Below are 13,014 nucleotides of genomic sequence, written 5' to 3'. Positions count from 1 at the left end.
GGTGGCCTCGAGCCACTTCCTGGGCCCCTGCCGGCCGCCGTGGGGGCCGAGGGGCCGAGCTCGCGGCGACCCCGCCCCTGGCTCCGGCACGCGCTCTCAGGGCCCCGCGGGAAGGAAGAGAGGAACTGGGGGCGCAGGCTACGGGAGTGGGGGAGAAGAGGATGGGGCGCTCACCCGTGTGGAAGGAGGGTGAGCGCGCGCGCGCCCGTGTGCTGCCCCTCGCCCACGCAGGAGGCTCTCCTCAGTTTTCCCGCCTGCATGCTCGTCCCCCAGGTTTCAAACCCTTCGCCCGTATTGGGTGCCAACGTGGGCCCTTCTAGCCATCCTGCAGTCATTCATTCGGCACCAATGGGCTTGAGCTATGCCTGGGCGGGGCGCTGGGTTGCAGTCCGAGGGAGGCCGCCGGGCTCCCAGCACCTTGGACTCAGTTCGGGGGAACCGACCAGTAAGCACGTGCCCACACTCAGGGAAATCTGGGATGCAGAGTGCGGTGCGGGCCTCATCCTAGTCCCTGCTTCCCAGAAGAGGAAACTTGGACTCTGCAAGGAGAAGGGACCCCCTGAAGTACGGAGAGCCTGGTGCATCCTCTCCTTTAAAGTTCACAACCGGGGTGGGGGGGTAGGAGACAAAGATCCCGGTTTCCCCAGCAGGAAACGGTTTAAATGGACCGAAGATCGCTCAACCTTGAGGGCCAGCGCTGGGGATCTCTGATCCCAAAGCCCTGTCCTCTCCGTTGCACCTACTGTTTTACTGGGGTTCAGGGAAGGATTACCCAATAAGCAAGGTATGCATAGGCTTACTTCTGCTTACTTACTAATCTGTAGTGCAGTTTCACCTGTTTTTCACCACATATGTGGGAAACCAACTTGAAATTGTGCACTACAGATTAGTAAATAAACAGTTAATCCTGTGTGTACCTTGCTTACTGATTAATCTGCCCCTGGTGGGGATATCAAAGGGCTGACCTAGGATGCCAGCAGGGCCAGAACATATTCACCCCTTAACAAAGAGGGAGAGCAAATTTAGCACCACTGAATTCATCTGGAAATGTACAGGCAGAAATCTTTTATCTTAAATTCAGTCTACATTTTGCTCTGTATCTTGACTGTATTAATTAATGTCAGTATCCTGGTTTGGGGTTGTCCTTGTCCTGAGGGCCGGGGCCAGCAGGCACCAGATACTTTTCAGTGCCTCTAAAATCTTAATCTGGTCCTGCAGGGAGGGCCCAGCCACGTGGGACACGAGAAAAATGGGCCAGGTGAAGGACAAAGGCGCAGCTTGTGTAAGGGGTCCAGGAAGTGTGTGCTGATGTGAAACCAGAAGGTACAGGTTGACCACCCAGTGACAAGGAAGGATAAGGTAATTTCATTCCACTGGGGCAGGCATCTGGAGGAGGTGGCCCCTGGGCTGGACAGAGATGCCTTACTGGGCTTCGGAGAGGTCCAGATGGGTCTGAGCCTGCCCCCCAGGGGCCATCGGGCTCTGGGATGGTGATGAAGGGTGTTTCAGGATCACCCTCAAAGCCTGAAGGCCCCAGAACAGTGGAGGTGTGTTGGGGGAAACCTCTAGAAATCCCAGAGCTGGGGGCTCTTCATGCTGTGGAACCAGGTACTCTGGGAGAGGAGGTTCCAACGGGAATTCTGAGAAAACAAGAGAGAAATGTATGGTAAACCAGCCAGAGGGAGTCTCTGTAGAACGTCTTCCTGTATTTGTTTAAACATTTTTATTGATTTTGTTTTTGAGTAGGTAATACCGTCAGAGGGAATCCTGGTGGCATAGTGGTTAAGAGTTAGGCTGCTAACCAAAAGGTTGGCAGTTCAAATCCAGCAGGCATTCCTTGGAAACCCTATGGGGCAGTTCTGCTCTGTTCTATAGGGTCAATTTAAGTTGGAAATTGACTCGATGGCAATGGGTTTGGTTTTTGTTTTTTTTTAAATACAGTCAGATGGTTTAAACTCAAAAGGCACAAAAGTATACACAGTGAAAGTGATTGCCCCTCACTATCCCAGTCACCCTATTTGCTTCCCCATAGACAACCAGTGTTTTCCGCTTAAGTAAACTTTCAGAGAAGTTGTATGCTGATACAAGCAAATATACATATACTTTAAAAATCAAGATATGATTCATCACGTTCCAATTCTCAGAGCCTATTAATCACAGAGGGAGCCCTGGGTGATGTAAACAGTTAACGTCCTCTGCTGCTAACCGAAAGGTTGGTTGTTCCAGTATACCCAGAGGCGCCTCTGAAGAAAGGCGTGGGGATCTACTTCTGAAAAATCAGCCATTGAAAACTCTGCGGCGCACAGTTCTCCTCTGATACTCGTGGGGTTACCAGGAGTCAGAATCGACGCCACAGCAGCTAGTGGTGCTGGTGGTGGATTAACCGCAGAGCAGTGTCTGCCTGCGAACCAGACTGAAGTGTTCTGCGTATACCAGGCAAACTGGGAGTGTACCTGGACCAGGCCAGAGACACACAAGTAAAAGGGACCAGGCAGGGCATTCAGGGACTGGATGCCTCCAGCCCATTACAGTTACGAGTCACTGTGGCCCCATTTTTCCAGATCTTCTGTTTGTTGAGGGGAAATCAGTAACATGGATTTTTAGGTGAAACATCCAGATTGTAAATGATTGTAACTAGTTCATTAAAAACAAGCATACACACTCTTGGACATATAACCCAGAAGAAAGAAAACTTCTGTTCACACAAAAACCTGTACATGAATGTTTATAGCAGCTTTGTTTGTAATAACCAAAAACCAGAAAGAACCCGAATGTCCCTCAACAGGTGAATGGTTAAGCAAACTGTAGTACATCCCTACCATGAGATACTACTCAGCAATAAAAAGGAATGAACTACTGATAAAAGCAACAACTTGGAATTCTGCTGAGTGAAAAGAAAGAGCCAATCCCAAAATGTTACATATTGTGTGATTCCATTTATATAATATTATTGAAATGGAAAAATTATAGAAATGGAGAACAGATTAGTGGTTGCCAGGGGTGAGGAAGAGGTGGGGTGGAGAGAAAGGGTTCCGCTATGAAAGGGCAACGTGAGGGATCCTTGTGAGGATGAAAATGCTATGTATCTTGACTGTATCAATGTCAGTATCCTGGTTTGCTATTGCATATAGTTTTGCAAGATGTTACCATTGGAGGAAGCTGGATAAAGGGTACAGGGATCTCTCTGTATAATTTCTGACAACTTCTTGTGAATTTACAATGATCTCAAAAAGTTTGAATTAAGTGAGCATACAAACCCTGGGCAGGCCTAACAAAACATATCTGCCTGGTGGACACAGCTTGTTAAACTCTTCCCTCCCCCCTCCCACCCTAAACCCCTCCCTCAAGTTCCATTTGCCAGCAAGTCTGGTAAGGGGTAGTGTCTGGTTAGCACACATCCCCTGAGTCCATTAGTTTTTTAAGAGAAAGCAACCATATGCCATGCATTCCACAGAGAGCCCAAAAACTCAGAGTGGAGTGTCTTTGAGCACCACCAACCTAGGCCATGTTTGACGTTGGGCCCTGTGTGGGTTGGGAGTGTGGTTTTGAATTTAGCCCAAAATTATTTGGGCCCAGCTGGTGGTCCATGCTGGCCAACCCCCACCTTTTCTGGGTGGTTGATTCCAACTCCCTTTTCCTGGCCGCAGTGCTTTTCCGAGATGTGGAGAGGCAGACCACCCTGTCCTTGGCACAGAAACCCTCAAGGACAGAAGGGGCCCGCAACTTGTGTGAGATGGCTGTCTACCTGATAGAAAAATGAGATAGGAAAATGTGTCCTGTGACTTCTGTAAGTGGCTCCCAAACTTCTGTCATTTCCTACCACCCTAAATTTGTGTGTACGTATGACACATTTTTGTTTATTTTTTTCATTTGCTTTAGATGAAGGTTTACAGAGCAAATTAGTTTCTCATTAATTAATACACATATTGTTTTGTGACATTGGTGGCCAACCCCACAACCTGTCAACACTCTCCCCCTCTCGACCTTGGATTCCCCATTACCAGCTCTCCTGTCCCCTCCTCCCGTCTCGTCCTTGCCCCTGGGCTGATGTGCCCTTTTAGCCTCATATTGTTTTATGGGCCTGTCCAGTCTTTGGCTGAAGGGTGAAATTCAGGAGTGACTTCAGTACTGAGTTGAAAGGGTGTCTGGGGCCATAATCTCGAGGTTTCTCCAGTGTCTGTCAGACCAGTAAGTCTGGTCTTTTTTTGTGAGTTAGAATTTTTTTGAATTTTTTTACTTTTTTTTTATTGAACTTTAGATGAAGGTTTACAGAACAAACTAGCTTCGCATTAAACAGTACATATATTGTTTTATGGCCTTGGTTAACAACCCCATGACACGCCAGTACTCTCCCTTCTTGACCTTGGGTTCCCTATTACCAGCCTTCCTGTCCCCTCCTGCCTTCTAGTCCTTGCCCCTGGGCTGGTGTGCCCCTTTAGTCTTGTTTTGTCCTTTGGGTCTGTCTAATCTTTGGCTAAAAGGTGAACCTCTGGAGTGACTTCATTACTGGGCTAAAAGTGTGTCCAGGGGCCATACTCTCGGGGTTTCTCCAGTCTCTATCAGGCCACTAAGTCTGGTCTTCTTTTTTGAGTTAGAATTTTGTTCTACATTTTTCTCCAGCTCTGTCCGGGACCCTCTATTGTGATCCCTGTCAGAGCAGTCAGTGGTGGTAGCTGGGCACCATCTAATTGTACTGGACTCAGTCTGGTGGAGGCCATAGCAGTTGTGGTCCATTAGTCCTTTGGACTAATCTTTCCCTTGTGTCTTTAGTTTTCTTCATTTTTCCTTGCTTCTGAAGGGGTGAGACCAGTGGAGTATCTTAGATGGCCGCTCACAGGCTTTTAAGACCCCAGATGCTACTCACCAAAGTAGAATGTAGAACATTTTCTTTATAAACTATGTTATGCCAATTGAGCTAGATGTTCCCAGAGACCATGGTCCCCACAGCCCTCAGCGCAGCAACTCAGTCGCTAAGGGAGTTTGGATTTGTTCATGGAGCTTCCATGACCTTACCCTGAGCAAGTTGTGCTGGCTTCCCCAGTATTGTGTACTGTCTTACCCTTCACCAAAGTTACCACTTATCCATTGTCTATTTAATGTTTTTCCACCTCCAACCCTCCCCTCCCTCGTAACCATTAAAGATTGTTTCTTTGTGTGTGTAAACCTTTTCATGAGTTTTTACAGTAGTGATCTCATAGAATATTTGTCCTTCGGTGATTGACTTATTTCACTCAGCATAATGCCCTCCAGATTCATCCATGTTGTGAGATGCTTTGCAGATTCATCATTGTTCTTTATTGTTGTGTAATATTCCATTGTGTGTGTGTACCATAGTTCATCCATTCATCTGTTGATGGGCATCTAGGTTGTTTCCATCTTTTTGCTATTTTAAACAATGCTGCATTGAAAATGGCGTGCATATTTCTATTCGTGTAACGGCTCTTATTTCTCTAGGATGTATTCCTAGGAGTGGGATTGCTGGATCATATGGTATTTCTATTTCTAGCTTTCTAAGTAAGCGCCATATCGTTTTCCAAAATGGTTGTACCATTTTGCATTCCCACTAGCAGTGAGTAAGAATTCCAATCTCCCTGCAGCCTCTCCAGCATTTGTTATTTTATGTTTCTTTGATTTGTGCCAGTAATGCTGGGGTGAGATGGCATCTCACTGTGGTTTTAGTTTGCATTTCCCTAATGGCTAGTGATCGTGAGCATTTCGTCATGTGTCTGTTAGCCGCTTGAATGTCTTCTTTGGTGAAATGTCTGTTCATTTCCTTTGCCCATTTTTTAAGTGTTTTTTTTGTCTTTTTGTCTTACCATCCTAAATTCTGTTTAAAATACCTGAGTACCACCTGTACACGTTTACTAGGTCTTCAAATCAAAGTATATACATATGTTTATTTAAGAAGCAAACTCTAAGTCACTCTGTAAATAGAAAACCAGTATCTGTTACCAAAATAGAAGGTAGCCATAAATATACACACGAGACAAAGAGATGTCTTCATGTTACGAGTAGATACTGTTTCCTGCCAAAGTCTGAGATCCAAGGCCTGCTCTCTGTGTAACCAGGAGATGACCAAGCTCCAGAGAAGTGTTGAAGGCGTAGCTGCACCAATCAGGGCTTTCTCCTTGAGCATACAAGGATCAGAAGAGAATTTAAAAGGCAATTAACTGTTGTCATATTAGAGTATTAAGGACTAAGGTGCAGCTGACCCAAGCCATGGTACTTTCAATCGCCTCGTATGCAAGAGAAAGCTGGACAATGAATAAGGAAGACCAAAGAAGAATTGATACCTTTGAATTATGGTGTTGGTGAAGAATGTTGTCTATACCATTGACTGTCAAAAGAGCAAATGAATCTGTCCTGGAAAAAGTAAGGATGGCGAGCCTTCATCTCATGTACTTTGGACATGTTATCAGGAGGGACCAGTCCCTGGAAAAGAACATCATGCTTGGTAAAGTAGAGGCTCAGCGAAAGAGAGGAAGACCCTCAATGAGATGGATTGACATGGTGGCTACAACAATGAGCTTAAACATAGCACCGATTGTGAGGATGGCGCAGGACCATGCAGTGTTTCTTTCTGTTGTACATAGGGTTGCTATGAGTTGGAACCAACTCGACAGCACCTAACAACCTAACAACGAATCATAGCTTGGCAGAATAATTTAGGTTAGAAACTTTGGTGAGCTTAGCATTTAATTAGTTAGGGGGAATTTTTTTCTGCCATGTTTACACTGTGGGCCCTGAATACGTCTCCTTGTATTGAAAAAGGCAGGGATAATCCCTATTTGAAATTTCTTCATTTCTTTCATACCATTATTACCTCAGGAAAAAAAGAGGGAAGTTTGAAAGGACAAATCCAAATTCTCCACCACCTGAAAACTAGAGCTACTTGAATGTGGTGCTGGAGTCAGTTTGTGGAGAGCTAAAGAAATATACTGAAAAGATGAGTAGAAATATGAACAGACAATTTCCAGAGAGGAAATCCAAATGGCCAACACACATAAGAAATTTTGCTCATCTTTTTCAGTAACTAGGGAAATGCAAATTGAGACAGCAACAAGCTGTCTTTTCCCACTGATCAAATTGGCATAACTTTTAAAGTCTAACAACATCATGTCTGGGCAAAGATGGGAGGAAAATGAACTCTCTCATGCTGCTGGTGGAAGTGTAAATTGGTTCAGCCAGTTTGGAGAGCTTTTTGGCACACATGTCTGCAAGCCCTTACTGAACTCTTGAGACTAGATGTGTTTCAGAATTTTTTCTTTTTTGGGAAGGGGGATCTGAAAAGTAAAGGGTACAAATACCATGTTGTGACGGTTAAGATTGTGTGTCAGCTTGGCTGGGCCATGATTCTCAGTGTTTATATGTGATCACTCCCACGATGGAATCTGTTGTGAGAAGCCAGTAAGTTGAAAGGGAGTTTCCTTGGGGGTGTGGCCTGCATCCCAATACAAGCAGATGTTCTGCCTTTTTTGCTCGCTCTGGATCCTGCAGCTGCCTCCTGTTCATCTGATATCTGGTTCTGGGGACTTGAGCTATCAGCTTACCTGCCGATCTTGGGATTCATTGGTCTTCACAGCCTGTGAGCAGGAGCCCTGCTCTCCGGCCTGCCCATCTTGGGTTTGTCAGCCCGTACAGCTATGTGAATCAGGAGAAGCCTTGCAGTCTTGCCTGTCAATCTTGGGATTCGTTGATCTTCACAGCCTGTGAGCAAGAGCCCTGCTCTCCAACCTGCCGATCTTGGGTTCGCCAGCCCCTGTGGCTACATGAATCGAGAGAAGCCTCCATCCTGATCCACGGACTTGGGACGTTCCAGCCTACAATCATGTGAGCCATTTCCTTGATATAAATCTCTCTTTATATATATTTATACGCTTTACTAGTTTTGCTTCTCTAGAGAATCCAGCCTAAGACACATGTGTATATCACCACTCCCAATGAGTTCACAAGCAGCATTCTGTTGTCAACACACTGGTTTTTCTGCAGTAAACATGAATATTCATGTTAAATGGGGGTAAATATAGAATTTACATAACCTATGACATCTTGGATCCCTGGTGGCTCAGTAGTTAGGAGCTAGGCTGCTAACTGAAATGTCCCAGTTCAAATCCACCAGCTGCTCCTTGGAAACCATATGGGGCAGTTCTACTCTGTCCTATAAGGTCACTACGAGTTGGAATCGACTCAATGGCAATGGTTTGTTCATTTGTTTTATGTCATCTTAGGTCAGTTTCCACTGACAGAGGATGTTGTTGCAAATTAATGGGAACAATGGGGTTTTTAGAGTTTTTTGGATTTCAAAACTATGGAGAAGGGATCATGGATCTGTATGTAGCAAACATGATCATGGGCATACTCTACACTAGCAACTCATCTACTCTAAGTGCATAACTTGGAATAAGGACTTCTGAACTTTTTTGAGCACAGTCCACAGTAAGAAATATAATTCACGTGTAACTCAATCTACACGTGCATTTATATAACGGAAACAAGTTTCACTGAAACAGTGTTCGCCCTTCCTACATGTGATGCACTCTGATATCTTCTATTCTACGTTTCATTTTTTGACTGTTTACCATGTGCCAGGCACATATCTAAGAATTTTTTCTGTATTTCATTTTTTAAAAAGCCATTTGATCACAATTCAACTATAAAAAAAAAAAATAACCCAATTTAAAAAAACAGGTAAAGATCTGAGTAGACATTTTTCTGAAGAAGATATACAAATGGCCAAGAAGCACATGGAAAGATGCCTATCATTTGTCATCAGGGAAATGCAAATCAAAACCACAATAAGGTACCATGTCACATCTACTAGGATGATTATAATAAAAAAGATAGACAATAACAAGTGTTGGCAAGGATGCAAAGAAATTGGACCCTCATACACTGCTGGTTGGAATGTAAAATGGTACAGTTACTACAGAAAACAGTCTGGCAGTTCCTCAAAAAGGTAAACATAGAGTTACCATATGATCCAGCAATTCCATTCCTAGGCATATACCCAAGAGAAATGAAAACATACGTCCACACAAAAACTTGTACATGGATGTTCATGGCAGGATTATTCATAATAGCCCAAAAGTAGAAATACTCAAATGTCCTTCAACTGATGAGTGGTTAAACAAAATGTAGTATATCAGATAATGGGATATTATTCATCCATGAAAAGGAATGAAATACATGCTATTATGGATGAACCTTGAAGACATCATGTTGAGTAAAAGGAGCCAATTACAATAGGTCACATATTATATGATTCCATTTATGTAAAATGTCCAGAATAGGCAAACATACAGAGAATGAAAGTAGAATGGTGGTTGCCAAGGGCCGGGGCTGAGAGGTAGAGAGTGACTGCTAATGGTTACAGGGTTTCTTTTCAGGGTGATGAAAATGTTCTAAAATTAGATTGTGGTGATAGTTGCACAACTCTGTGACTATACTAAAATCCACTGAATGGTGTACTTTAAATCGGTGAGTTTTATGAAATGTGAAACATATCTCAATAAAGCTGTAAAAAACTTTATTGGCTGGAACCCTTTACACTGATTTCTCAACCCACAGTCTGACAAAACAGCTATAGAGAAATTCTCACTCTTGTACAGAGAGATGAAAGGAAGATTATTTATTGCGATATTAAGTGAATGTAAACAAATTGAAAGCATTGCTAATTTCACTAAGTAAAAGAATGGGTAAATAAGACATGGTATGCTCATAGAATTAAATACTATATAACAGTGTAAAAGGACGAACCATAGGTATATATCAGCATGGTTAGATCACAAAACCGTAGTGTGGCATGAAAAAAGGAAGTTGTCAATGAAAGATGTACCGGGATTTCTGGTGCCAGTAACGGCATTCTCTTTCTTAACCTGAGTGGTGATTTCATGAATGTTCACTTTGCAACCTTTTGTTGAACTGAACACATACTTTATAGGCATTTTTCTGTATCTTTAACTTTTTTTTAAAAAACAAAAGGACTGATGCATGCCACAACATGGATGAACCTTGAAGACATTATGCTGAGCGAAATAAGTCACAAAAGGAAAAATACTATATGATCTCACTTACATGAAATAAACAAATATATAGAAACCAAAGATTATTCATGGCTACCAGGGGTAGGAGGGAGAGGGAAGGGGAAGTTTTTATTTGGGGGCATTGAGTTTATGTTAATGGCAGTGGAATATTTTGGAAAAGGATAGTGATAATGGTGGCAAAACAAACGTAATCAATGTCATTGTATTATAAATGTGGAAGTTGTTGTATTGTCAGATATTTTGGGGAGTATATTTTCACCACAATAAAAAACAAAAGAAGAAAGAAAGAAAAAAAAAAAAGGAAATGCAGGATGTTGTATACACACGATGCTATTTATGTCGATGTTAGGAAGATGCCAGCTATATCCATCCTTTTCTGGTCAGGAAAATAGAAGTCATTCTAGATATTCAAACAGAAAGTTATTTAATGCAAATAATTGGTTTCCAAAGTGTTGAAAGGGATGGAGGAAAAAAAGGGAAAAGGAAATATTACCCAGACATCAGGAGGCTGCTTCTACCCCTGGACTGAAGCCAAGAGCCCACACTGACTGCTGATCTGTCCAGGCCCTGCCCCTGCTGATGTTCATAGCAGCCACTGCTGCAGCCACTGCCACTTTATGGTGCCATAAAGAAAAAAAATAAAAATCCCTTTCTTCCTTCCACCTTATAATCTCCTGCCAGTGCTTCCCATGAACAGCAGACAAGGGAGTCAGAGATACGTGGTTTGGAGGCTTCTAGCCCCGTGTGACACAGCAGGGAAGGATGGAGTTGGAGTTGAGAGCCAAAAGACAGAACATCTGTATATCCTTCATACAGGAAGGCTTCCCACCCAAGTCACTATAGTGATTACAGCCAACTTTGTTTATAAAAGACTATTTATTTTACTTATAAAGTCAAAACAAATATTAATGGTTGTTAATTCTGAGTTTTGAGACTATAAGGTTTTGCTTTATCATTATGTATATTTTTCTGTATCTTTTTAAAATCTAAAAATCAAATCTTAATTTAAAAAAAAAGGAAATTACTGAAAAGATAATAAACCAAAATACTAACAGTCTTTGTGTTAGGGTGGTAAGTTTGGGGAATTTTTCCTGTTGTTTTAAGTTTTCCAAATTTCTTTGACAATCTTGTATTAAGTTTATAGTGAAGTGTTATAATAGGGATGCTCTTGTGTTTTGCCTGATTTTACATGAATGCCCTATAGTTTAGAGGAAACACTACACCAAGGAAAAGATTTTAAGCTTTTGTGACTATATAAAGCATTAGCATTAGAGATTTGTTTGCCCAGGACAGCATACTTTTAAAAGAAAAAGAAGAAGAAAGAAAGAAAAGAAAGCAATGGAAAAGTCTGTGGATTGCTTATTGTCTTAGGCTGGGTTCTCTAGAGAAGCAAAACCAGTAAAGTGTATAAATATATATATACAGAGAGATTATATCAAGGAAACAGAACGTCCATGGATCAGGGTAGAGGCCCCTCCCAAGTCACACAGCTGCAGAAGCTGGCAAGCCCAAGATCTGAAGGTTGGAGAGCAAGGCTCCCGCTCACAGGCTGTGCAGATCGACGAATCCCAGGTTCGGCAGATAAGCTGACAGCTCAAGTCCCAAGAACGGGAGATGAGAGGACAGGAAGCAGCCGCAGGATGGAGAGAGAGCAAAAAGCCAGAACGTCTGCTTATATACAGATACGGGCCACACCCCCAAGGAGACTCCCTTTCATCTGATTGGCTACTCACAGTATATTCAATCATGGGAGTGATTACATTAAAACACAGAGAATCATGGCCGAGCCAAGTTGACACACAACCTTAACCATCACACTTATTATGCAAAAGATATTTGTTAAGTGGCTGGGTGTGCTAGGCACTGGGAAAACAGATATGAACAAAATGGTGTCACAGGTTGTTTACAGTCTCATGGAGAAGACAGACAACCAAAAAGCCTGTATCTGGGGCATGAGGCAGCAAGGGAGCTTTTATTTCTGCCTTATATATTTTCGTAAGGTTTGAAATTTTGCGAGAGCCCGTGTCTCACCTCTGTAAAGAGAAACAAAATAAAGTTAAAGGGATAGAGTGCAGGCAGTGCTAGAAGAGTGATAAATACAGAATGTCCACCAGACAGCCCCAACCCAGTGATAGAGATGGGGGTGTCCCAAAGGATGCTTCTAAACAAGAAGCATGAACCTCTTCTCCTGGGTGATGAACTCTTCTGTTGTTGATGTTGTTGTTGCTATTAGCTGCAGATTAAGTCGACCCCCAACTGATGGCAACCCCACGCACAACAGAATGTAACGCTGCCTGGTCCTGTGCCATCTCCCTGATCGGTTGCAGATTGGACTCTTGTGACCTATAGGGTTTTCACTGGCTGACTTTTGGAAGTAGATCATCAGGCCTTTCTTTCTAGTCCATCTTAGTCTGGAAGCTCACAGAAACTGGTTCAGTATCATAGCAACACGCACACCACCATTGACAGGTGGTGGCTGCGCATGAAGTGCATTGGCCGGGAATCGAACCAAGTCTTCTATATGGGAGACAAGAATTCTACTACTGAACCACCAATACCCTTGATGATCTCTTTACAGGGTTACAATTGTTTTTCTAATATAATTTCCTCCTCAGAGCTAGGTAGTTAAGTAAAACCAATCCCATTTTACAGATCTGGAAACTGAGCCTCAGAAGGGAAGTGACTTCTGCAAGGTCACGCAGCCATTTGGTTGGTAGAGTAAGGATTAAAACCCAAGTCTCCTAACATCCAAGCTATTGCCAACAATATTGCCGTTGCCTTTTTTTTTTTTTTTTAATAAAATGAGAATTTATTTTCTGTTTTCACTCTTACTTTGAGTTTTAGTCGTCATTTTCTGTGAACACAGGAACTGGACCCATCTTATTATCTCTTCTACATTAATTAGTTTCAGTTTTATTTTTCTAGGGTCAGCTCAAGGACACATTGACCCAGGATATTAGTCATTAAGGGA

At 42.9% G+C, this 13,014-nt stretch overlaps 1 protein-coding gene across 1 annotated transcript in view; it reads right to left on the bottom strand.

The window, feature by feature from the left end:
- The window catches only part of NUP210 (nucleoporin 210), a 109,161-nt gene extending 108,901 nt beyond the window's left edge, over window positions 1-260 (bottom strand). Inside the window, exon 1 of the mRNA XM_004368677.1 lies at window positions 175-260. Coding sequence (XP_004368734.1) covers window positions 175-260 — 86 coding nt within the window. The remainder of the gene's footprint in view (window positions 1-174) is intronic.
- Between the last annotated feature and the right edge of the window lie 12,754 nt (window positions 261-13,014).

This window comes from Trichechus manatus, unplaced genomic scaffold, assembly GCF_000243295.1.
Source record: "Trichechus manatus latirostris isolate Lorelei unplaced genomic scaffold, TriManLat1.0 scaffold00001, whole genome shotgun sequence".
NCBI lineage: Eukaryota > Metazoa > Chordata > Mammalia > Sirenia > Trichechidae > Trichechus > Trichechus manatus.
The sequence above is the reverse complement of the archived record's forward strand: the minus strand, read 5'-3'. Positions and strand labels throughout refer to the sequence as shown.